At 35.4% G+C, this 27,084-nt stretch overlaps 1 protein-coding gene across 8 annotated transcripts in view; it reads right to left on the bottom strand.

The window, feature by feature from the left end:
• The window catches only part of HEATR5A (HEAT repeat containing 5A), a 112,028-nt gene that overhangs the window by 26,796 nt on the left and 58,148 nt on the right, over window positions 1–27,084 (bottom strand). For 7 of the 8 annotated variants that reach the window (XM_067738113.1, XM_067738156.1, XM_067738153.1 and 4 more), the window contains 10 exons: window positions 22,938–23,101; window positions 22,539–22,714; window positions 16,292–16,397; window positions 15,346–15,536; window positions 13,894–14,053; window positions 10,970–11,159; window positions 9,900–10,069; window positions 6,274–6,300; window positions 3,886–4,024; window positions 1,154–1,333 (listed from right to left, as the gene is read on the bottom strand). In XM_067738113.1, the coding sequence (XP_067594214.1) occupies window positions 1,154–1,333; window positions 3,886–4,024; window positions 6,274–6,300; window positions 9,900–10,069; window positions 10,970–11,159; window positions 13,894–14,053; window positions 15,346–15,536; window positions 16,292–16,397; window positions 22,539–22,714; window positions 22,938–23,101 (1,503 nt within the window). The remainder of the gene's footprint in view (window positions 1–1,153; window positions 1,334–3,885; window positions 4,025–6,273; window positions 6,301–9,899; window positions 10,070–10,969; window positions 11,160–13,893; window positions 14,054–15,345; window positions 15,537–16,291; window positions 16,398–22,538; window positions 22,715–22,937; window positions 23,102–27,084) is intronic. The other variant, XM_067738165.1, reaches the window with a different exon arrangement.

Genomic DNA, 27,084 nt, shown 5'->3' with positions numbered 1-27,084 from the left:
AACTCTTGTCTTAAAACTGAGAAGCAAACAGAGACTGAAATGTGGGTTTTCCTAATAAAAAGGGATAGAGGCAAACTACAAAGGATAAAGAATAAATGGTGAAATAAAATTGAGCTATTAAAAATTTTTAAAAAGATAGGTAAGATACCAGAAAGGTATAATCAACCTATCTATGCACATATATTTTTTTCTTTTAAAGAAGTCCTTCTAAGTTCTTAAGTAGTGGCGATAGAGGAGAACATTGAAGAAGGAAAACATGTAGAGCATAATGGTTGAAAGAGCAGGTATAAATCACTGGAAGAGTACCAAGAAGAACAGAGGTAGACAGAGAAGAATATTTTTAAAAATGCCAAAAATTTTATGGTACCTTTCTTCCTTTCACATAACTTAACTCAGAGACCAAAGTGACATTAAATTATAAGACTTAAGTAACTGAGTTGAGAGCTACTGAAATATTATGAAAAGTTAAGATTTTAAAGTCATGTAGGCTAAGGTTTGAATACATCTGTGTGTGTTACTTAACCTTTCCAAGTCTTGTTTTCTCTCGTGTAAAATGGAATAATACTGCCTACTCATAGGATGGTTAAAGGATTAAATCATATAAAATATGTACAACACCTGGAACAGAATTGGTTTCTATCCTCTTTCTTCCTCATTTATTTTCTTAGTCCAGGATATAAATTTTAAAGACTCTAACACTTTCTCACTAATAATTATCTTGTACTAACAAAGACATTAGAGAAACAACACTATTAATATATTTAAATTAACATTATTAAGAGTAGAGAAACTGGCTTGCTCAAAATGTCATAACTCTTGGTGAGTTTTCTATTAAGTTGATTTGAGGCAACACCTCAAATATTTCTCATATGTATGAAAATAAATGATGGGGCTGCTGTAAGTTAAGTTATCCCTTTTATAGCATAAATAACAATTCTAATTTTTAGTTTGTTTTTCACAGGAAAGTCATATAAGACAATTATAAGAAAAAAAAAAGTAGGCTTTTAAGTGTTGGACTAGAATCTCCATTAAAAAAAACAACAAGCAATTATAACCCAAATATCCAGATTGATAAACTGTCACTAGCAAACAATTTTAGATAATGCTCTTACTTTTAATTTTATTATGTTGGCTGGTAATCACCAATACTTACCAGCTGATGCAGCAAGTACATCTTTACAAAGCTTTAACCAAAAGGAGAGTTTATCCACTGCCATAGATGTGAGCATATGGTTTAATGTCTCTTTGATATCATGGCATAATCTCCCATCTGTCTCTTTGTCAAGTAAGGTCAATAAGGCCCCTTCAAGGCCTACTTCTCTGATGTTAGCATCTGACAAGAAGAAAATCGATGATCTAAGTAATACAGAAAACAAAACTGCCATATGAGAAGCACACACATTCAGTAGTTATTAAAATATTACATGCAAATATATTCTAAAGAACTAGTCCAAATATTGCACCTCAACCTACTGAGGTCTATTTTAGTTCACAATTCAAGTTTGGTGATTATTCACAACACTGCAAAGTTATTTTTTATGCAATGTCATTGAAAGATAAATCTTTATTAAGAGTTAATATGTTTTCCTTAAATTAGATAAACATTTAAACCCAATTAGCATTCTAATATTTATAAAAATACTTTCTAATACTTTATAAAAAAATACTTTCTAATACTTATATAAAAAAAACCCCAATACTTCTGAAAATTTATACAATGTTTCTTGGTATGATTATTTTATCTTTTCTTTAAAGTTAATTCAAATAAATAATCATAATTAAGTTTTACTTATTCTGGTACAAAAGCTTTACATTTATTAACATGAGAGTAAAACTCAGACAGAAAACAACTATTGTATGGAGAACAGTGTTTAATTACTGCAACTAAACTACAGTGGATCTAAAGAAGACTACTGAATTAATATAAATTACTACACAATATTCTCACTGCAAAGTAATAAATCATCTCAAAAAAGAAATAAAAACCTTGATCTAGTGTCTATTTCCTCTAATTCTGAAAATGTCAAAAGAACGTGTACATTTTCTCTTGAAGATTTAACTCATTTGGCAATTATGAAAGCATTTAGTTCTAAAGATTATGCTACTATTTTAAAAGAGGAGTTATCTTTTAAAAATCAGAAGGAGGAGGTAGGAATGTTTCTGATTAGGAGTCAGAACAGCCTAATGTAATGTGTGAGTCATGACTGGATCATAAATTTGGATGGGGGTGAGAGGGGTAGGAAAGAGTATTATAAAGGACTATAATGGGAAATTTGTGCGAGGACTGTACATTCTATGAAGCTACTAAATTAATGTTGATTTTACTAGGTATGGAAATAACATGTGGTCATGTAGGAGAATGTCCTTGAAAAATGCAAATAAGTATTTAGGGGTGAACCATCATGATGCCTGCAACCTGCTTTCAGATGGTTTGGCACAAGGTTTGTGTGTGTGTGTGTGTATATACTGAGAGATATATAAAATGAGTATCGTAAAGATAGTAGGTGAATCTATGTGTTCACTGCACATTTCTTTCAACTTTTCCATGGGTTTGAAAAACTACAAAACTTTTAAGAAGGAATATGAGTTCTTTACTATAAATTTTTCTTTTATTTTTGGCTGTGTTGGGTCTTCATTGCTGAGCATGGGCTTCCTCTAGTTGCAGTGGCTTCTCTTGCTGCAGCGCACGGGCTCTCTGCACGCGGGCCTCAGTAACTGTGGCACGCAGGCTCAGTAGTTGTGGCTTTCAGGCTCTAGAGCGCAGGCTCAGTAGTTGTGGCTCATGGGCTTAGCTGCTCTGCAGCATGTGGGATCTTCCCAGACCAGGGCAGGTGGGTTCTTAACCACTGCGCCACCAGGGAAGCCCCTTTACTATAATTTTAATCACACAGCTAATTCAATAATTATGTACCAGTACAGTTACATAATAAAATCCTAAAGCAACAAATACAGATAATTCCAGTGGTGAATATAAGTTAAAGGTCACTTTGGGGAGAATACCACACATTAACCATGTTCTGCAACCTGTCTGATGACTATAACAGTTCAGCAATGCTGATAAGCTCAAGTCAGAGCAAAGGTTTTAATATAATAATAAAACTAATTTAAAGAGCACAACATGACAGTAAAATACATTATAGATCTGAGAGCTTTAGATATTGGAAAGGTTTATGAAGTCTGAGACCTAAAAGTGTGACAGCACTTGGGAAACTATATACTTTTAAAGTGTAAGATATTATCATTACTATTTTTATAGGCTGTTTGAATTTATATGCATGTTTGAGTTATTCACATAATTTTTAAATGAAGAGACATACTTAAAACAAATCTTACTGGCCAAGAAATCCTTTAATTCAGCTCTAAAATATAGAAAGGGTATAAAAATCCTTTAACTTGAAGCAGATTCATCTATGAGAAATTTTATTGAATGAGATTTAGGGGGAAGACAGGCATATATGATAAAATGACTTCAGCGCTAAATCCAGTTTCAATCCATTATTGTAAAAAAACTCGTTTGAAACCAATGGCTCTCGAACTTCAGTACCATTATCATTATTGTAGAAAAATAATTAAGAGATTGCTGGGCTCTACTGCCAGATTTCTGGCTTAGCAGATTTAGGATGGGGTCCAATAATCTGCATTTCTAACAAGTTCCAAGGTGAGGTGGATGTCGCTGCTGTAGGGGGCCTAAGATGGAGAACCATTATCTAAACCAGTAACATCACTGGGTGGAATGATAATCATTGTTAGCAATTATCACTTGTAGCAGGTTTAAGACATTATATACTAACTTTTAAATTTCGTTTTAAAAACTCATGTTTATATGGAAGATTTAAGATTAAAACAGTCATCTGAGCTGGAGATAATACTGATAAAAAGAACTACCTGGAGTCAACTCTTCTCTGCTATCCTTAGCAAGCATAACAGCGTGTTCTGAAACTTCAGCTGCTTCTCTCTGAACAAGCTGACGTAAACAAGCCAGTACTGCTCGTCTCAGTAACAAATAGGGACTACAAAGATTCACCTGAAAAACACCATTTGGGAAGTAAAAGAGCTGAAATTCTTCGTGGCATTCAATACATCTAACAGATATTCACTGGACCCCTCCTGATTGTGTCCAGCCCAGTGATGGGCTGGACACAATTTACTAAATACACAGAAACTTCAACTATCCTAGCACATATTTTTTATTATACAACTTAGAAACAGCTTAAGGAGTAATACATGTATTTATTAGGCAATATTCATAAACAAATCCAAGCAAAAGCCTCCTGACAATGTTAGAAGACATAAAATTTATATGAGTAAAACAGTTTTGAGAGACAAAAGAGATACAATGGAGAAAGAATTTATTTACAGCTTATATATATGTGCTCATGGAACTATATTATAATGTTTTATGAATCTCTAAGTAGAAGTTTATACAAATCCATATAAGCACTGTAGCATACTGGTTAAAATGGAGGCTCTGGAGTCAAACTGTCTGAGTCCTAGATCCATGACTTACTAGCTGTGTGACCTTGGGCAAACTATTTAACCTCTCTGTGTCTCAGTTTCCTCATTTGTTATATGGAGATAACACTAAACACTACCCCCATCTCACAGGGCTGTTGTGAAGTCAACACAAAGAAACATGCAAAAGTGCTTAGCACAGTACCTGGCAAATAGTAAGCACTCGATAAATGTTAGTTATTATTAATGCAGCGTCTATCAGTAGTAGTTTATTCAGATGCCATACATAGTAAGTAAATGCATTTTCAAATAAAGGCAGAAAGAGTCTTACTCGGAAAACATATTCACCGAAAATGCTCTCTAGAAACAACATTATAGATAGCAAATTTTATACATGTATATCTACTTATATATGAATATACATATATGTACATAGATATGTAAATGTCTTAGCAATAGAGAATATTTCTGCTCAGAATGATAGGCTCAATACATATTTTTACTGAGAAGTATTTAAACCATGTAAATCTCAATAGGTTGTGTCCACCTAGGGTAAATGATACAATTGGTGATATACCTTAAATGAGCAATTAAAACAAGTCAAAGGTTTCTGGATACCAATTGTTAATGATTTCATAAGTAGAATAAAGCCTAGAGATTTTGAAATTTATTTTGTCCAAACTATGAAAATAACGACCAGTTTGGTGTGGCTTATGACAATAAATGTTCTTATAATAGTGATTTTTCTGAGCAAAATTTTAGAAATAATGGCATAATTCATATATGTGCCTTTAGATCTGGTTTATGTGTCAAAGACAGGACTGAAGTAGGCGAGTCTGTTGAAAAGACCAGAGGCAAAATTCTGAGGAAAAGAGTACGTAGTGGCAGCTGGTTTGTGATATATGATACATGCAAAGAGAGCTAAATCCTTAATTTTATCAGAAGATAAAAGGCAAGAAAAGTTTGTGAATATATTAGCAGTGAAACATATAGATGAGAACTGCTTTATAAATATGTTCTAATACCCTCAAGCTATATCATGAACTCAGAAGTGTAAAGACAGGAATGCCATTCACAAAGCCTCAAGGTCATGTCATTCTAGTCATGTTTAAGAACTCTGCTGTTAGAAACTAGTATACAGGATAACAGAGAAGTTAAAATGTAAACGATTAGGTTAATTCATGCCCAAGATTACGGCTATATTTAACAACAATGACAAAAAAGCACTCAAGACAATTTTAAAGAAAAGTTAATAAATCTATTAGTTACTTTAACTGGAGTTTTACAAGCACATAATACAAGGCAGGTGCAGCGTTTATTCAGGCTGGTCAAACAATCTTTTAGAAAAAGCATGCTCAAAAGTACTCTTTACTTGTTTGGTAGAAAAAATATTAAAAGGCCGTCACACAAAACAAAATGGGACGCTTAATATTTCCATGTCATTCTCCAGCATTTATATTGGGAAGAGGAATAGAGTGGATTAAGGCAAACAAATCAAGCAAGCAAAATACAGAAATTAAATCAAACTGTAATTACAATTCCTTTCTGAAATGAATACATTAAATCAAAATGATGCAAAATTAAGTGCAAGGAGTGAGTGCACCAGCTGGAGAAGGTTAGGGAGGATTTGTTTACATGGGTATTAAATAAACACCATGTAACATGCTATACACACTGGACTTTGCATTAATGGTTAGCTTAAACAAAGAGATGCAGAGGAAAACAAGAACATCCACAACCAAAAAAAAAAAAAAAACACAACACAAAGAAACAGCACTGCAAACCTCAAAAAAAGTTAGGAATCGAGGGTCAGGGACCTACCAACACAGAATTATCCAACAAGATCTCCTGCACAAAAAACAAATGACAGACTGGTCATGACAAAACCAAAAGATAAATACTAGGATGACTTTGACAACAGTCAGCTAAGCATTAAAATGTAAATGTTAATAGAGCTATCATTCAAACTGGCTTAGCTTCAGCTTTAAAAAATATGCCATAAATACTTCATTTTCCAACTTAAAATATGAGTTGAGGTAAGATTTTAAAAACAGTCAACTCAAGATGTAAAGATATAAAAAATACAATAATTTCAAAATGCACATTTGTGTAATTAGGTTTTCCTTTGGAATCTTTCATTAAGCCTCAGTAACAAAACCAGAACAAGTAGACATGAGTGTGAAAGGAGTGATCTGGATTACATTCACATGAACAGGTGTCCAGCAAGGGACCAAGTTAATGGTTTACCTCATCACAAGTTAATTATAGATTTCTTACTCTTGGAAGCCAAGTTTTAAAACTGTGAGTAGTCAGAATTGCGAATGTAGCTAACGCCAGGTTCAGAATGGAAGTTAAATAGCATGCAGTTAGAAGAAAACCCTTTGCAGTAAGATTCCTTCCTAATGATTAAATGTATTCTGAATACTCAGGGAATTTCAGTTAACATGAAAACACTTCATGCTAACTAAGTTCTATGTAGAAAAGAAACCTGATCATAAAGTTGTTAATAGGAAAGCAAAAGCATCTTTTTTTAGTAAATTTATTTACTTTATTTATTTATTTTTGGCTGCGTTGGGTCTTCGTTGCTGCCCGCAGCCTTTCTCTAGTTATTGCAAGCGGGGGCTACTCTTCCCTGTGGTGCGCGGGCTTCTCATTGTGATGGCTTCTCTTGTTGTGGAGCACAGGCTCTAGGTGCGTGGGCTTCAGTAGTTGTAGCACGAGGGCTCAATAGTTGTGGCTTGCGGGCTCTAGAGCACAGGCTCAGTAGTTGTAGCACACGGGCCTAGTTGCTCCACAGCATGTGGGATCTTCCAGGACCAGGGCTTAAACCTATGTCCCCTGCATTGGCAGGTGGATTCTCAACCACTGTGCCACCAGGGAAGCCCCAATTTTCTTACTACAGGGCATACTTTAAAATACAATAATAAATTTAGAATAAAAGCTTTACTAATCAAAATATTAAGATACAAAATTAACACAAGTTTTGCTAACACAAAATTGCTAGTGATAGCAATTTTTGAATTTAATTTTTGTATTAAAAAAATCATTTTATAGCTTAAGTATTATGAGTAACATGAATAAGACCTGTAATTGTTACTTCTGATTTTCTCAGTTGCTCTGAATGTACCTAAAAAAAAGATCTGAGAACAGTCTCTATTCTTCTTTGTATGTAACCTTCTCAGTCTAGTAAAAGAAAAGACTACCAAATTTGATCAGATCTAATTCACAATGAATTAGTAGTTAGTCTTGCTTTTTATTTCTCAATAAACTTTACTTAATAAATGAATTCACGTATCAGTTAAAGAAGAAATTTTAAAAGGGTATTAATGGAAATTTTCTACTATGATTCAAGAAGAAAAAATGGCAGTATTGTTTTTATTTATTTATTTAGGCTATGTTTTGTCTTCGTTGCTATGCACGGGCTTTCTCTCTAGTTGTGGTGAGCGGGGGCTACTCTTCATCGCGGTGCATGAGCTTCTCATTGCAGTGGCTTCTCTTGTTGCAGTGCACAGGCTCTAGGCGTGCGGGCTTCAGTAGTTGTGGCATGCAGGCTCAGTAGTTGTGGCTTGCAGGCTCTACAGCACAGGCTCAGTAGTTGTGACGCACGGGCTTAGCTGCTCCGTGGCATGTGGGATCTTCTCGGACCAACGCTCGAACCCACGTCCCCTGCATTAGCAGGCGGATTCTTAACCAGTGCGCCACCAGGGAAGTCCCAGTGTTGTTATATTTAAATGGAGAGTAGAAACTTAGATCAACTTGCAAAGTAGTGGGTATTTTTCAGTAATTGGTATTGGCAATTGTTCTTCAAATATAAAGAGTAATATTCCTGGGGAAAAGTTGCTGAATGATAAAGGTAAAATTCTTTTCCAGTAAGTGCTGTTTTCTCTAATACATGTTTAACCCAGATAGAAAACAAAGTTTCTATCAGAAAAGTCAGTCATGTCCTCTCTTTAAGAGTCTTACATAATTATGACTATGAAAATCAATATGGAGATAAATACAATTCTATGTTTAAGTTACATGTTAAGAAAATAAAAACAATTACAATTTACTGAGTGGGTATTAAGTGCCGAGGACAAGTGCATTTATAGGTGGCATCTTGTGTAATCCTCATGTTTTACAAACACGATAACTGAGGCTGGAGGAGGTTATGGGACGTCCCTAAGGCCACATAGCTAGGAGGGAGCAGAGCTAAGAGGGTCCATAACTACAAAGTCAATATGAAATAATGAAACGAGGACTGGACAAGGAGTTCAGAAACCTGGATTCTAGGCTTAGAGCTACTACTACCTAGGTATGTTACCTTGGGCAAAATATTTCACTTTTTGGTCTTTAGTTTATATTTTTATTTAGAAGGTTGGTTTTACTGATTTTTGAGGTTCTTTCAAGGTATGAAATGCATATTTTGTCTTTAGCTTGAAAATGAGAGGTCTGTCTAAAGTAAAGATTCTCAACTCTCATGTTACTAAGGGGAGTGTGCTGTGAACATTACAGGGCCAGAAAAAGTTGAAAAGCAACGGTGTCAAGTTTTTTGGGTTTTTTTTAAATTTTATTTATTTTTGGCTGCATTGGGTCTTCATTGCTGCGTGCGGGCTTTCTCTAGTTGCGGCGAGTGGGGGCTACTCTTCGTTGCGGTGTATGGGCTTCTCATGGCAGTGGCTTTTCTTATTGCAGACCACAGGCTCTAGGTGCATGGGCTTTAGTAGTTGTGGCACATGGGCTAGTAGTTATGGCTCGCAGGCTCTAGAGCGCAGGCTCAGTACTTGTGGCGCATGGGCTTAGTTGCTCCATGACATGTGGGATCTTCCCAGACCAGGGCTCAAACCCGTGTCCCCTGCATTGGCAGGCGGATTCTTAACCACTGCGCCACCAGGGAAGTCCCCAGTGTCAAGTTTTAACTCCAAGTGTAACTCAACTTTTTCAGGCAAGTCCAGATAGAAACTGGTGACGCTCAAGGTAAATCTTAAAACCACTGATGATTACGAACCATCTCATCAGAACTTTTTTACTGATCATCTTCACCTTTCTATATTCATTAGACACACTATTAGAACCCAGATATTGATGCATATGCTGCTAGGATATTAAGGAAAAATATTATTTGCCCATCTGGGATGAAAAGAACTTTATATGTAATAATTTGGGAAAGAGGAAGAAGAAGTAGGAAAAAATAGATGTTACCACATAAATATTTCCAGGTCCTACAGCATTATATACTACCTGTGATATTAGCACTCAGTATGCCTTTACTGATTAATGAATCAATATTCCAAATACTAAGTTCAATATATGAGAGGTTTAAGATATGATTATATGAAGTTGCCCCCCACCGCCCAAAAAAGACCAGAACTGAGGGAAAATAGCTATTGTACAGTCTAGAGAATAATTAAATTTATATTTAAATTTCCAATAATAGAAACTAAGGACATATACAATTTTATACTCACACAGAGGCAGCTGACCAGGCTAGACAAGTTGACATGTCGTGGAGCAAACATGTGAAGCTGCTGAAGGCATGAGATGGCCTGAGCTTGGACAAGGCAGTCTGGGTTATCTTGCATCACTGCACAACCCAACAGACAGGAAGTCCTTAGGGTAGAAACGGAAGTACTGTTACCTAAAATGAGAGCAGAAAGCTTTTAATAATTGGCCTATAAAATCATTACCCTTTAAACATATATTACTGGGCTTAAAATTTCTTTTTTCCCCCAATCTTAAACTTAAGGTTCTGTGAAGTAAATTTCTTCTACAAAAGCAGGGATAATCCAGGTTATAGATTTTTAGATTATGTTAGTTATTTTTAGTCTGAAAGATTTATGGTAAAACAAATCATTAGGCAAAGAAGAACCTACGACTGACTATCTTCAGTTTACATCAAATTTTCATGAAAAGTAGAATTAGAAAGTGCTAATAAACTTCACCCTGCTTGTACTGAGAGTTGCTTTCATATATTAAAATCATGTACTTTGCATTTGAATAGATCAGAATAACTGAGTTTGGGGGCTTTGTCATTTATATCTTAAAAGAGATAGAGTTCTTTAAACTATTCCATTTCATGTCTGTCATTTTACTTGTTAAGGGAAGCATTTTTAGGACATATCTAATCTTTCTAAATATGGTACTCCTTATCTTTTCAAGGTAAGAAAAATAAGACTAGCATTTATTTTAACAAAATATACGGAGCACCTACTATGTGCCAATCACAACGGTTTTTCACATTTTCTTTTATTTGATAGAAGAGGAAACTAAAGCTTAGAGACATGAGGATTTCCCCAAAGTCACCCAATTAAGTAATAGTTGGTGAAGCTTAGATTAAGTTTCTATGTTTTTTCTATCATGTTGTCATCCAGGAGTCAAAGTCTTCCCAAGACTGTTCTCAACATTCTGCCCATATATTTGAAAAGAGCATTCCGCTAAACTTCACTTTACTGAGAAATGTTTGAGTCAATAATAGGAACTGAATTCATTTTTACGCATATATTTTTATGTAAAACATCACAAAAGCAGCTATGCATACCTTGTAGTTCTGGACCCAGTGTAGTAATAAGGGCATTCAAACAGCGACCAAGGCTTTGGTGAACTTCAGCATGAGTAGGAGGCACATTTAACAACAACATAATAATAAGAGAAAGGGTTGGTTCTGCATGTGTATAATAGAGTGGGCCAGCAGAATCAATTATCAATGAGAGAGAATGCAGTGCCCAGGTCTGTGAAGACAGAGAAAAACAATTTCAAATGTTATAGCAGCATTAAGAAACATAAAACACAATGAGTTGTTCTTTTGTTGAAGCAAGTGATAATGTAATAGCACAGTAAAGTATTTGTGTGTTATTACTAACTTGGAGAGAGAAATGGAGAACTTCAGGAGTTTTAAGAAAATTTTTCTCTTTAAATATCCAGTAAAAAACAATCGAGAGACAAATGCCTAATTTAGAATGGCATATGTGCATATATCTCAGCACTAAGAATTCCATACAGTGTTTGGTTCTTTAGCTAACAGCTTGAACTAAATCTGGTTTGTTGAGAACTGTTTAATCTATATAGAAAATGAAAATTCAAGTTTTTAAAAGATTCAACAATATCTACAACTACATGCAACAATTACAGACAAATCTCTTGAACACAGTGTTGAAGAAAGCCAGACATAAAAAAGTACATACCATATGATTCCATTGATATAAAGTATAAAAGCAGGCAAAACTAATATATGCTGTTGCAAATTAGGATAGTGGTTATCCTTGGTGGGACAGGTAGTAACTAGAAGAGAACATGAGGAGACTGTTTGGGGTATTGATATTGCTCTGTTTCTTGATCTAGGTGCTGGTTACATGGTGTATTCAGTTTCTACACTTTATTCACAGAGATGCACACTTCTAACAGGTGCAGTGTTATAAGTATATAAAAATAAATATATTTATAAATATAAATATTATAAATATTTATATTTATAAAACAAATATACATGTTATATATAAATATGTATTTATGTATTAAACAAACAAAATGCCTTTGAGCCAAATCTTGCCTGCCACCTATTTTTTAGAAATAAAGTTTTGTCGAAACACAGTCATGCTCATCTGTTTACATATTATTTATGGCTGCTTTCCTGCTATAATGGCAGAATTGAGCAGTTGACAGAGACTGTAATAACATGTAAGGCCTAAATAATTTACTACCTGGCCCTTTATAAAGTAAGTTTGGCAACTCTGGTTCAAACAAGACTGGCCATACACTGATAACCACTGAAGCTAGATGATGGGTATAAGAGGTTCCTTATAGCATGTTCTCTACTTTTATGTATGCTTGAACTTTTTATAACAAGAAGTATCTGAAGAGTCCTCCTTTTAGGAAATCAACTGAGAAACTTTTACCCCTCTTATCAATAGATGTATATGAAAAGCTTACAGTACTTTAAATGCTACAAAAATGAACTCCCATTAGGTGAGAGATAGCAGCAATCAAGAAGAGTCAGATTTGATGACACTGGATGCCATGGAAAGAACAATTTAAATTAATCAACAAAAGATAGTCAATATAAAAGGGTGTGTGTTCAGAACAGACTTCTTGAAGGGGAAAAGGAGAAATATAATAAACAGAAGCAAAAAGTACTGTACTAAAGGAATGAAGAAGAAAGAATGGAACACCTTATAAATCAACTCAAGTAACAGATGATGTGAAAAAAAGAAAACTATTAGTAATACGGTAACTCAAGAATGAAAGCCATGTTGGATGTTGAAGTTTAACAGGACGGTGGTTAAACTGGATGTTGGAATACTAAAAAATGTGGATTATCAGAAAGGAATAGAAACAGAGGAGAGCAATAAGAAAAACATTAAGTGCAGATACGAGAATGACATGTGTGGGAGCAAAGTAGGAAGATCAGCTTAGGAGAAGACCAGTACTTTGGGTTAATAACAGAGAAAGTTTCTGGGTCAGTTGATGGGACTTCAATGAGAGTTGATTTAAGAAGCAATATGCAGGTCTTCCCTGGTGGCGCAGTGGTTGAGAGTCCGCCTGCCGATGCAGGGGACACGGGTTCGTGCCCCGGTCCGGGAGGATCTCACATGCCGCAGAGCGGCTAGACCCGTGAGCCATGGCCGCTGAGCCTGCGTGTCCAGAGCCTGTGCTCCGCAACGGAAGAGGCCACAACAGTGAGAGGCCCACATACCGGAAAAAAAAAAAAAAAGAAGCAATATGCAGTTTCCCCAGCTTTTCAGTAAGGAAGTGGCAAGATGAAAATCTTTCAGGAAAACATTTTTGGCTTCACATCTAGGGAGAGTTGAAAAGAAAAGAACTTAAACATAAAGTGACCAGGTAGGAGGCTACTGTAGTAATTAGGGACACACAGGGGGGACAGAGATACAATAAGGGGATTAAAAAAGCAGGAAGAGTAACAATCATTCAAGATGTGATTAAGATATCAGGAGAATGATGATTGACAGAAATGGGTAAGATATGTATAATAATATGGTAAAGTGGTTAAGAACATGAGTTCAGAGTCCATGACTTATGTTCTTCACCTGACTCCACGATATATTAGTTTTTTAGCTGTGAGCAAGTACTTAGCTTCTATAAGCCACAGTTTTCTTTCTGTATAATGGGAATATACATACTAGATTACTGTGAGGATTAAATATGTTCATATGTTTAGAAGAATGTAATACAATGCATGGTACCTGTTAAGCTCTACAAAACAGTAGATGTTATTTTAAGATGGAAGGGAGATCCATTTTCAGAAAATGATATTGAATTTGACTTTAGACACTGAGTATGAAGTAAAGATACTGAACTTGAATTTTAAAAATCCATCAAGGTTAACAATGGCTTTGATTTTATTATGGAGCAAGAATTATTTTATAAATTAGTAATGGTCAATAAAAACATAATCTGCATTATCTACAAATCAAGAATTTCAAGGAAGGTATCACATGAAGTACTTACCTGCACATCAGGAGAAGTGCTGTCCTGAGATAAAGTGTAAAGGATTCCAACACAAGAATTCAAATGTTGAGAAGAACTTATTCCTCCCAAGTACCTATGTAGGGATCCCAAAGCCAATGAGTGTCCTGTTCTGGTAACTGCGTCCCTTGCTGATTTCAGTCTGTGATTATGGAAACAAAAATAAATGACAATTACTGAAACAAAACCAATGCATGCACAGTCACTTAGGCAAACTTTCTGTATGAAGAGTTGCAAAATTCAGGAATATATTTACCGTTAACTGATAAAAAAAATTCTGAAATAACCTGAAAGGTATCTTTAAAAGAAAAAATTTTAAATAAAAATGTCTTTACCATTATCAACAATTATTTAAATATAAGCCATTTCAATGTCTCTCAGAAATACACACACACTAAATTCATATGACAGGCATTATTACTTTATCATTAAGTTATACTTTAAAAACTCTCATTGCTGAGATACTCTAATTCCATATAAAGAGAGTTCCAACTCAAGAACTTTGATTTAAAAATTAAATATAGTAAGAGAACTCATTATTTATTAGGAGTTTTCTTACGAATTGTATACTAGTTTAAGCGCTTTATATTTGGTCCTTTAATCTGCTCAACAATCTTGAGATTCACACTACTGATATTATCAGTTCCTTTTAACAGATGAGGAAATCAAAGTGATTTAGTCATTTTAGCCAAAGTGACTCTTACAAAGTAACCAACTATTAAATGGAAGAGTTGGGATTTGAACCGAGTTAGTAATCTGACATCAGACGTTGAGCTCATAACCAAATCAAGATACACATATTCAATAGACTAGAAGGTGAAAGCGCTGCCTGCATTACTACCACCAATCATATAGCTTTATATATGTATAACTAATATAACCATGAACTTTATTTGCAGTTGTTTTATTTTTTCATACTACTTTCATGTTTATTACCTCATTTACCTTAATATTCTTAGTAGGCAGGGTAGCATTAATAACCGTTTATATGAAATAGAAGAAAACTGGTTGAGAGGATTAAGTAACATGCTCACGGTTACAAAGCTGGTAGAAACAAAAATATAGTTTATGTTTCCTGACCTGCAGCCTTCTCTCTTTCCATTAGGTTGTTCTTACTACCTATCATCTATATTTAACATGATAAAACTCCATAAGCTTCTTACTCCCAGAGTCCACTGATGGCCTATTACATCACTCATATAGATAGTGATCTTCCTCATATAAAAACTAAAGCCAAACAACTAGTAATAGTTTTATGTTCCAAAACAAGCAGGCCAAGGCGGGGTGGGGGCGAGTTCTCCTTTATTTTAAAGTATATTTCTCAATTTTTTAAAGTTAATTATCAGAATGAAGTTTCATAAGTTCCAACAAACCAACAAGCTACACTCAGTTTTGACACATAGTCCATGAGTATTAAGTAAGAAATTCACTTACTTGTCAAAGCTAACTTGAGCTAATACAGCAGTAAAAGCTCCATCATCAACCACTTGGGCTAATCTAGCCCATGCCTCTGCAGCTGCACATCTCAAGAGGGGGCTGGGACTTTCTAAGGCTCCCATCACCAATGCGAGGACAGGTCTTCTCATTTCTTCTGGACCCAAATGTCCCTTAGAGCCAGCCACATACTGAAATATGTAAAAAACAATCCAAACTTGCAACTCTAGTAAATTCTCTTATCCAGTTTGGAATGTATATTCTGGTTAACCAAATATGTTCATATTTGGTGATTACTCCTTTAAAAAAAAATCAGAATACCAAAATCCACAGTAAACATACATAATTTTTCTCATGAAGTACTTTAGAATTTTAAACCTCCAGGCAAACAATATGGTAATCAATTATCACTGTAGTATATATGTGTTCAGAAGAACATTAATAGGGATTTCCATAGAATAAAGGATCAGTGAAGCCTATTATATTTTACTTAGAAACAATCAGCCATAAATGCAACAATGAGCCAGATTTGGTCCATAGGCCAGTCTGCCAATCCCAGATCTGGGATATTAGGGTTGGTAGGTTAAAGCATGGTTCTAAGCCAAGATTATAAGTTTGATTTCTGACTAACAAGTTTTATATGGAGAAAAAATAAAAGGGGAGGGACTTCCCTGGAGGTCCAGTAGTTAAGACTCTGTTCTTCCAATGCAGGGAGCGCGGGTTCGATCCCTGGTCAGGGAACTGAGATCCCACATGCCATGCAGTGTGGCCAAAAAAAAAAAAAAAGGTAAAAGGGGAATTACAAATCCTGAAACATTAAGAAAAATCGGGGGGCGGGGGGCGGGAACCAGCCCTTTAAAAACACCTTCCCCAACCTACTTAGTTGGCCATACATTAGGGAAAAAAAATAATAAATCAAACGTGAATTTTTAAAAAACAGAATTACCTTCAAGAAACTAGAAACTGAAGAAACAACATGTAACTGAACTACTTGTTGACGAGCTCCTTTTGTATGCTTTATACTGTCCAAAAGCTGTTCCAGTATGAGAAGCCTAAAATCAGAAACAAGATTTAAAGATAAAGTAAGTCAAAGGACAGTACTGAGTATCCACTACAAATTTGTTTTGTTGCATTTTGTTGGAACTACTAAAATGAGATAAACTGTTGTCAAACACACTGAAGCATTTTAGGAAATGAAAATATATCACAACCAATGCAAAAATATTTTGATTATGTGTCATTATGACCGTGGGGGAGAAGCATTATTTTGTGAAGAAATAACAACAAATGTATCACTTAATACAGATTTACCCGGGCAAATTCAGCTATTTCAGCAACTATTTTCTAAACAAATATTTTGTAAGTCACTTGCGTCAACATTTTTGCTCTTAATAACAGGACATACTGGATTCAAATACATTCCTTCATTTTAAAGGTAGCACTGACTTCAGATAATGAGAAGCAGCACAGCCTTTCTAACCCCAACCATACCTTAAACATGTACTTGGGATCATACTATATATAACACAGTTTTTACACTTGCTTTTCTCACTTAACATTACCTCTTTAGCACTTTTCAAATCAATTTTTATTCTTTGATAATTTTCAGGAAGCCAAATTTTACTACACACATACTACAATTTATTCAACCATTCTCCTCCTGGTGGAGAGCAAATTTCTTATTTTCACAATTCTAACTATGATGAATATATGCACATTACTTTTGGTGTGGGGTTGAATGTGTCCATGGGTTTTAATGTAGCTTCCATAAATTGTTTTTCATGTCCTTTTTTAAAATCCATTTGTTGAGATTAAAAATATGTAACCATGAAATAAATCACCCCATTTTTTCCCACCAATTTCTACAATGTTTAGAAACATTGCTTCAGAGCTCTGAATTCCTTTCCCCCCCTTCTCTCCCTTTAAATCAGGAAAACTGAAATAATTTTTAAGAATACGTCTTCCGTTGTGAACTATCTTGATGGTAGGCATAGACCTTATAATTTATCTTCATCTCTCTAGTATCTGGGTTTGTCATGTAGTCAGCAGTCAAATGTGCTTGTTGAACAATATAAAGGACAGTTGCACCCAGTGAGTGAAAACAGGGCATGACTGGCTGAAGATGGCACATGGGTATACTTTTACTCAACGCTAACGTACTTGCAATAGTATCTCTGAGCCTGTAACTAAATCTCTATCGTTCTGGTGAGGCCACAAGACCCAAATACAGTTTTGTTCCAAATGACAATTCTGTTATCAAAACAGAATAGATATGGGTATTGTGCTTTAAAAAACCCAGCTGTGGAAGAAGTTAAGTCAGAAAAAAGGGAAGGTGTGAAGTTACATGTGTATGACTTGAGGAAAGCAATATACGTAAAATCAACTCAGAGAATATAATAAACATGGTGGATCACTAAAAATTTGGGGAAAAACCACGGTAACTCTAAGTAGTCTATTTAGTTAAATATTTATTTCCTTATTTCAAGGTTAATTCTGTTCATCATAATAAACCTGAAAATCTCAGAAAAGCACAGGAAAGAAAAATAAAATTCACCCATAATACCACCATCTGGAAAGAGCCACTATTAACATTTGGCATCTTTGTTTTAGTCTCTCACCGGTCCCGTTCCCACCCCAGGTATATGGATATCATTTTTAGAAAACTGGGATCACAGTGTATACACTTTATTAGTAACTCTTTTTCATTTCCCTAAACATTAATCCCATCTTATTAATTACTGCACTGAAATAATTTTTTTTCTCTTTTTTCTCTTGGCCTCCTGTGATATTTCTTTTTTATTTTAATTGAAGTATAGTTGATGTACAATATTATATGTTACAGGTGTACAATATAGTGATTCACAATTTTTAAAGGTTATACTTAATTTATAGTTATTTTAAAATATTTGCTATATTCCCTGAGTTGTACAGTATATCCGTGTAGCTTATTTTTTACGTAATAGTTGGTACCTTTAATTCCCTCCCCCTATATTGCCCCTCCCCCTTCCCTCTCCCCACAGGTAACCACTAGATGGTTCTCTGTATCTGTGAGTCTGCTTTTTTGTTATATTCACTAGTTCATTATGTTTTTAGATTCCACATGTACTGAAATAATTTTAAATAGCTATTAGTATTATATAGTCTGGCAATACAATACCTTATTTACCCAGTTCCCTAGTTTTGGACAATTAGGCCATTTCTAATTTTTATTAGAAATAATATGATTAATGTATCATATAAAAGTTTTTTCTGCCTATTTTCCAAGATTATATTTAAGTCATTATGTTTCAAGAATACATTTATGCCCAAATTGCCTGCAGGAAGAAAAATTAAGGATAACCATATGGTTAGCCTTATGAATTTAAAACCTAAAACATCATTATTAGATCACATCCTATTCACCTGCTATAATGGAACTGTGTCATGTTGAAAGTAGTAAAAATACTTAAGGTTAGAGCTTGAGAATTTTGTTACATTATAATAAAACCTGACCTGTACTATTTTCTTGCCCACATTCATGGGCCAAAGATTGTAAATGAGACTACCAGAGCCCAAAATATTTTTCTCCACCCTTTACCCCCAAATTCTGACAGAGATCACAACAAAACATTCTGAATCTTCAGGAAGATGGAGATGACCAGTTTTCAGTAATACTGAATTGGTATTCCTAAGTAGTATCAATTATAACATATAATTATTAGTTCAGAATGAAATTAGATATTAAAAGTTTTGAGTCTGGATGAAATAAAAACATATAGGTAACTGAGTAAACAGCAAAGACATAAAATTTGAAAATGCTGATTTACCTTACTTATATTTTCAGAGAGGGTGTACAATGGTGAAAATTTTCACTACTGAGAACTATAACTATCCTTTCCCTCTCTCTTCACCAACTCACAATCTACATTATTTTACAGCATTTTTAGCAGTGGTTCTCAAACCTGGCTGTACACCAGAATCACCTAAGGAGTTTTTAAAAATTTCAGTGCCCAATGTAGTATGCATACCATTACTATTAAGTCAGAATCTACGTTTTAAAAAGTTGTCCCAATGATTGCAATGTACAGTCAAGGGTGAAACAATCTTCAGGTGAATTAAGTAATTCATTCTTTGCAATTAGGTGCAAAATATATTGAAAAGTAACCATAAACAACACATACACAAGATCAGTAATAACTTCTCTGTGTAAAATATCTTGATATTCCAGAACTTTAAACATTTTAGTGCTTTAAAATTATCGATGCGAAGTTCTCTTATTTTTAGAATCCTATAGTCAAAATAAAGATAATTAGGGACTTCCCTGGTGGCACAGTGGTTAAGAATCCGCCTGCCAATGCAGGGGATGCGGGTCTGAGCCCTGGTCCAGGAAGATCCCACATGCTGCAGAGCAACTAAGTCCGTGCGCCACAACTACTGAGCCTGCGCTCTAGAGCCTGAAAGCCACAACTACCGAGCCCGTGTACCACAGGTACCAAGCCTGCACTCTAGAGCCCGCGAGCCACAACTACTGAGCCTGTGTGCCACAACTACTGAAGCTGGCATGCCTAGAGCCTGTGCTCCGCAACAAGAGGAGCCACCAAAATGAGAAGCCCGCACACCACAACGAAAGGTTGGCCCTGCTCGTCGCAACTAGAGAAAGCTCACGTGCAGAATGAAGACCCAATGCAGCCAAAAACAAACAAATAAATAAATAAATTTAATAAAAAATAAAGATAATCAACTGATTTAAAGACAATTTAATTTCTAAGTACATAAAATATGAAAAACCTATTTCTAATCTTAGGACAACGTCATGTTAACTACAAGAGTTTCTTTTAAACTGTTTAAACACGAAGATAACCATGATAACAAAATGCTTTAAAATATTCACTTGTTGTTGAATACAGGTACTTTGATTAAGATATTTCTTCTCTAGAAATGCAAATCTATGGCCCAAAGAAGAAAGGTCTGCCATTTTAAACAAGTATCATACCTAGGATAACAGGAAATTAGAAACTTAACTTTCCTATCCATGTTTCTCTGTGGTGCTCTAAGGGCACTCATTGGAGACTGCTGATAGTTGCTGAATTTGGGATCCTGCCAGACAACTTCCTTTAAAATTCTCCAAACCACTGCCTACTATTTTTATTCAGTTAGAATCCAAACAGAATGTTTTGCTTTCACCAGGTCTCAACTTTTTTATTAAAACAAACAAAACCTCTCCTCCCTTGAATATTCATTCTATATATTATTTTCATCCAGGTGGGATAAAAAGAAATTTGACACGTTTTAAAGTTTATTAAACTTTAAACAACAGAAATAAGAAACTATTTCCTTGAGACTATAATTAGGCAATAAATCTGGGAGAAATAAAAAAAAAAAGAAAACCAAAAAAACCCCCCACGTTCTTTAGGAGAGTAATAAAATCAATTTTTTAAAAGGAAAGCTTCTAAGAAGTATACTTTTCTTTTTCACTTCTTATCTGAGACCTATCAAAAAGAGGTTAGTGGAGTCATTTAAAAACATGCTTAATTTAAATCTTTTGCCCACAAGGCTACCCCTGTTCCATCTACTGTAGTTACTGCTGTATTAATCCAAATTATTTTAAACTAACTGTATGCACTAGATAATAGTACAGTTACAGACTAGTACAAATCTCATCCTCTCCATCAATTCTTCTTTGAAAATTCCACTTCACTGTGATTCTCCTCTCATCTTTTAGTGCTATAGCATTCATTTATAATTTAGTCATATATTGTCTTCAAATACAACCCAAACTTTATAGTTACAGTATACACAGTGAACTATAGGCTACAAATTTCAAATCACCTCTTGAAATTAATCTCAAAATATACATGTAACATATAATACTGAGTAAAAACTATCAATACTATCATTTTAAATGAAGATATGAAGCTATTAAAAATCAACATAAATGTTATTCATTTTTCTATCCACTGAAAGTAAACTATCCAAAAGCCTGTTTCAGAAATGTGTTGCTGACAAGACTCAAATATTTTTTTGTGAGTCTTCATCAGAGACCAAGGTAACCTCCTTACCTAATTGGTATTCTCTGGAAGACAACAGATAAAATGATATAAAAGCTATGGGCTAGTCAAATGCGTGTTGCTTGTCTAGCATGAAAGAGACAAAGAATGAATGGGAATGAATGAGGATAGTTAATAATTTACAAACTGTTAACCAGCACAGCCCATGGGAGAGATTCACTTCCCACATAGTGTCTCAGATAGAAATTTCCTGGATACTAGCTATCAGAAGTGTTTTTTGATTCCCAAGAAAGTTATTATCCTGTTATTAAGAAACTCATTCTCAATGAGAAATCATTAGAAGCTTTTCTTTTCCTTAATTTTATTTATTTTTGGCTGTGTTGGGTCTTCGTTGCTGCACGCAGGCTTTCTCTAGTTGTGGCGAGCAGGGGCTACTCTTCACTGTGGTGAGTGGGCTTCTCATTGCGGTGGCTTCTCTTGCTGCAGAGCACGGGCTCTAGGTGTGCGGGCTTCAGTAGTTGCAGTACGCAGGTTCAGTAGTTGTGGTGCACGGGCTTAGTTGCTCTGTGGCATGTGGGATCTTCCCGGACCAGGGATTGAACCCGTGTCCCCTGCACTGGCAGGTGGATTCTTAACCACTGAGCCACCACGGAAGTCCCAGAAGCCTTTGATTTTTAAAAACCAAAGTTCATTTTGAGTGAAGTGAATCCACCAAATTGAAGACTAATCTGTTTTAATCTAATTTTTGAAATCTACTAAAATGAAGACTAATCCCTGGATCTATGATGGCTTGATAAGGCCTCCAAGGTAAGAAAGCCTATGAGACCTTGTGTAAGCAGAAAACCAGTGTTTTACTTCGTAACAATAGCTCATAAATCACTGTTCTTGTGACACTGAGTTTTTCATTTGTATTTTCAGCTAGATGAGAAGCTAATGTGGGAAAAGCATTGCATCCACAATAGTGCCTAGCAGTTTTCAGTTTAATCTCATCATTGACTTAATTACTTCTTATTAAATATTAGCCAGGTGAATGAACAAGAGCCTTTAATCTTACCTTCACCTGTCATCTATAAGGAATCTTTGATATTAATGAGAACTTCTGACAACATCATTCTTACCCACCGGTTCTCTATTATGCATTCACTGAACCAATTACCAATCCTGAAATGTTATTTCAGGATAAGTGAACTACTGAAGATGGTTTACCTTTGAGCTTCTCCCACATGAGCACATACAACTCCAAAGAGCTTGACTGCAGAGCTAATAACTGATAGTGTTGGAGGTAAGGGCTTAGGCACCGAATCTCCCTCTACATCTTTCTCGTAAATAGAATAAGGGTCATATTCGAGACTTCCACAAGCAATACCATTACCAAGCAGGAGCTAAAAGAAAAAAAAAATTACATATAAGGTTTTAAAACCACTGTTCAGGACTTCCCTGGAGGTCCAGTGGTTGGGACTCTATACTCCCACTGCAGGGGGCACGGGTTTGATCCCTGGTCGGGGAACTAGGATCCTACATGCCACAAGGTATGCCCAAAAATAAAAATAAAACCACTGTTTACAGATTGAATCAACCCAAAGCGTTATTGAAAAATGACCATACCTGCTCTTCAATAAATCTATGGTCAGTATCTTGTAGCAAAGGACTTAATATTAGAAGATCATCCTGATGACAGAGGCGTGGAAGTAAAAATGTGGATGCTGCCACCTGTATATCAGGGGCAGTCAAGTCAGCAGCCAGCTCTCTGAGGACAGCACAAAGGTATCCTGTTGAATCAGAGAAAAAGGGCAATTAGCAATTTAGTAATAGCAGTTAACTGGTCCAAGAATGGGGTTAAAAAAGCCCAGGCTGAACTTTAATCTACATATCAGCTAACTTTAATCTATCACAGCCAAAGCTAATATATCTCCTCCTTGAGGATGTCCTACCGATGAATGGCTCAACTATGTGTTGCTAGTCACAAGGATAAGAACAGACATCTCAAAGTATGTGTGTATGTATACTTTGTGATACTGAATAAATACTACTACACTCATTTTATTTAAATGACATAAAGCATAAAAACAGAATGAAAAAAGAGGAACAGATACAAAGGCAGAAAAAGAAGGCATAATATTATGACACCCTAACACCCCACCACCCCAGCGTATGACTGTCACTCATCCTAATCAGCTGGATTAACCTCATTCACCTATACTCCCAATGTACTGTCTCACCACTCCCCATATTATTTTGAAGCAATCCCTGGAAAGCATATCATTTCATCTATAAATATTTCATCATGTATCACTAGACTTGAGGACATTTTAAACAATCTCATTATCACAATTTCATGTTTTAAAAATCACTAAACAGGGACTTCCCTAGGGGTCCAGTGCTTAAGACTCCGCACTCCCAATGCAGGGGGCCTGGGTTCGATCCCTGGTCAGGAAACTAGATCCCACATCCCACAACTAAGAGCCCACATGCTGCGACAAAGATCCCACATGCCGCAATGAAGACCCTGTGCAGCCAAATAAATACAATGAATAAATAAATAAAAATCTCTAAACATCAAATATACATTCAGTGCTCAAATTGTCAACTGCTTCATTAATGCCTGTTTTTGTTTGCTTTTTATGTTTGAATCCAGACCTAAGTGAAGTATACATGTTGTAGCTACCTGATATATCTTAAGTCTCTTTCAATCTCAAGTTCTCCCCTCAACTTTTGTTGCCCGTAATTTATTTGAAGAAATAAGATAATTTGTTCTATAGAAGTTTTTATAGATTACAGCCCCCAAGGTAATTTAATTTGTTCCTTTAATGTCTGCATTTTTTTGTAAATTGGAACCTGGATCTAGGGAGGATTCATCTTTTTTTTTTGGTTTGTTTGTATTTTGGGTGCCAACCTAGTTCATAGGCAGCATTGAGATTTTCCTTGAGACATGAGACAACGTATGGCTGTCTCTTTTATATATACGGTTGGAAAAACTGGTCCAATTATCACACTGACCTAAGTTACCATTTCAAAGATATTTATCCTACTTTCTGATGGATTCGCAATAGAAAATTTTATCCACCTAGAGCATAAATGACTTTTGCTAGCTTGTAACTTAAGTACTTTAGGAAAGTGTAAAAATCATCTTGGAGAAACATTCACTTTTGGTTTTAAGCAACACCGTCAGAACGAAATGAAGACTTGACTGAGTCTACTTATTAGAAGTGACAGGATGAGTTAGGAAGGGCTCACCTCCCATTATTTTCTGTATTATTAGTAGTGGTAAGAGTAGTAACAACAAATATTTATTGAGGATGTAATATGTGTCAGTAAATGTCCTAAAAGCTTTACATATAGTTTTCATAACCACCTCAAGAGGTCCAGTTAGTACTGTTATTTTATTAGGTAAGGAAACAGGAACAGAGAGTCTGTTAATTGCCCAAGGTCACACAGTAGTTACATGGCACAGTTTGACTGAAACACAGGCAGTCCAGGCTTCAGAATGTAAGCTTTTAACTATCATGCTCATTCATACATTCAAACTGTGTTTAATATAATATACAAAGATGTTATTATAATATAATCCTCACTTCAAGAAGATAGAAGAGTTTCCCTGGTGGCACAGTGGTTAAGAATCCACCTGCCAATGCAGGGGACATGGGTTTGATCCCTGGCCGGGGAAGATCCCACATGCCACGGAGCAACTAAGCCCATGCGCCACAACTACTGAGCCTGCACTCTAGAGCCCACGTGCCACAACTACTGAAGCCCGTGCTTAGTAGTTCAGGCCTAGAGCCTGTGCTCTGCAACAAGAGAAGCCACCAAAATGAGAAGCCTGAGCACCACAACAAAGAGTAGTCCCTGCTTGCCGCAACTAGAGAAAGCCCGCGCACAGCAACGAAGACCCAACGCAGTCAAAAATAAAAACAAACAAATAAATAAATCCATATATATGAAAAAAGAAGATATAAGATACTGGACACACACATGTTAACTATAAAATGAAGGTAGGAAGTACTAAGTTTCATAGAGGATGAAAAGAGAACTGCTGAGGTTAGAGAAAGGAGAAGTTACACAGGAATTGGGGACAGCAGACAGGGATAATAAAAACTTAACGAAGCAGACGAGAGTTGCTTGAAGGAATGTCTGTTAGTTTAATTACCAGTATACGATACTCAGAAAAATAATTTTGTTGGTAGTACAATACGCAAGGTATGTTTGGTACTACAGCTAAATGTGACAACAGTGGTAAATCTCCATTTCTCATTTAAAGTGACTGACTGCTGGCCTAACTCTCCCTGAACAAAGTACTCAAAGATGATTCAATTTTAAAATGCAAATATGCCTTTGTTGTAGAAACACATCACTTTCTGATGCTAATGAGGAGCAATTTTCAGTGTAGAGAAAATTAAAATACTTCAAAGGAGATCCATAACAAAACTAAGATAGGAAATAAAAATTAAGAACCCAATTTTCTTTTTTTTTTTTTTTTTGAGGTACGCGGGGCTCTCACTGTTGTGGCCTCTCCCGTTGCGGAGCAACAGGCTCCGGACGCGCAGGCTCAGCAGCCATGGCTCACGGGCCCAGCTGCTCCAAGGCATGTGGGATCTTCCCAGACCGGGGCACGAACCCGTGTCCCCTGCATCGGCAGGCGGACTCTCAACCACTGCGCCACCAGGGAAGCCCTAGATTTTCTTTTTTCAACAAGTTAGTTCATAGTAATTCCTGACTTCATTTCCCAGTGAACACTCTGGAACTGATTTTAAATCTATACACCAGTATATTAATTATTCCTTTAAGACTTCTGATTGCATTCCCAAACTCCAATTCTGAGAAAATAGTACAAGACTTTGTTTTTCTCTTTAAGTCCTTCAAGGGCAGACTTATATTATCATTTATCAGAAGATACACTGTGGATTTTAAGTTGATATCCTAATATTCCTATATGTTTAATGAAGACTTCAAAAAATCAATTTTTTCATCTGTAGTTTGAGACAGACCTACCACTAAGCTTTGTCTATTTATTCTCTACTAGGTTACTTATAAATGGATTGGCAGCACAGCATGAAACAGATCTATGTTATCTTGATTCTACTATTTACTGGATACATAAACTTGAGTTGGTTTTTGTAACCACTTTGTGCCTTTATCTGTCAAATGAGGAAAATGTAACTAGCTCACTGTATTATCCTAAGATAAATGGGGTAATATAAACAATTTCTAGTACACCACCTGGCATACAGAAATGACTCTTGATACAGTTTCTGAGAAAGGGCAATGTACAATGTATCCACTTTTTTTCCAGAGAAGTAAATAAAAAATTCTTATTTTATATCAAACATTTTGCTAGGTACATTTGTGAACCAGGAAGACAGGTGGTAGGAATAATATCACTCACATAATGATAAAGGCCAAGACAGAAGTTATAAGTTAGTATCAATATTTTGAACTACTGTGGTATATATTATATTGCATTTATTTGCAGAATAAAGATATAAAACAATAAAAGCAGTATTTTTACAAGAAATAGATTTTAAGAAACATTGACTTAATATGGTTGGTTGAAAATGATAAAAATTTTTAAAAAATAGATGCTCCCATTAGAGACAATTTTCAGCTTTCACCTCTTAAAACAAGCATCTTAAGTTACTCAGTAGTAGTAGCAATGTATTTTCTTAAAACTGTATTTTAAATTTACAAGAAAAGTTTTAGAACTAATTGTAAAATAGGGGTAAGTTTATTTTACCAAATGCAGTATTCTAGTATTCCA

The sequence above is a fragment of the Pseudorca crassidens genome, chromosome 1 (assembly GCF_039906515.1).
Source record: "Pseudorca crassidens isolate mPseCra1 chromosome 1, mPseCra1.hap1, whole genome shotgun sequence".
Classification (NCBI taxonomy): Eukaryota; Metazoa; Chordata; class Mammalia; order Artiodactyla; family Delphinidae; genus Pseudorca; species Pseudorca crassidens.
This window is presented reverse-complemented; position numbering and strand designations above follow the sequence as displayed.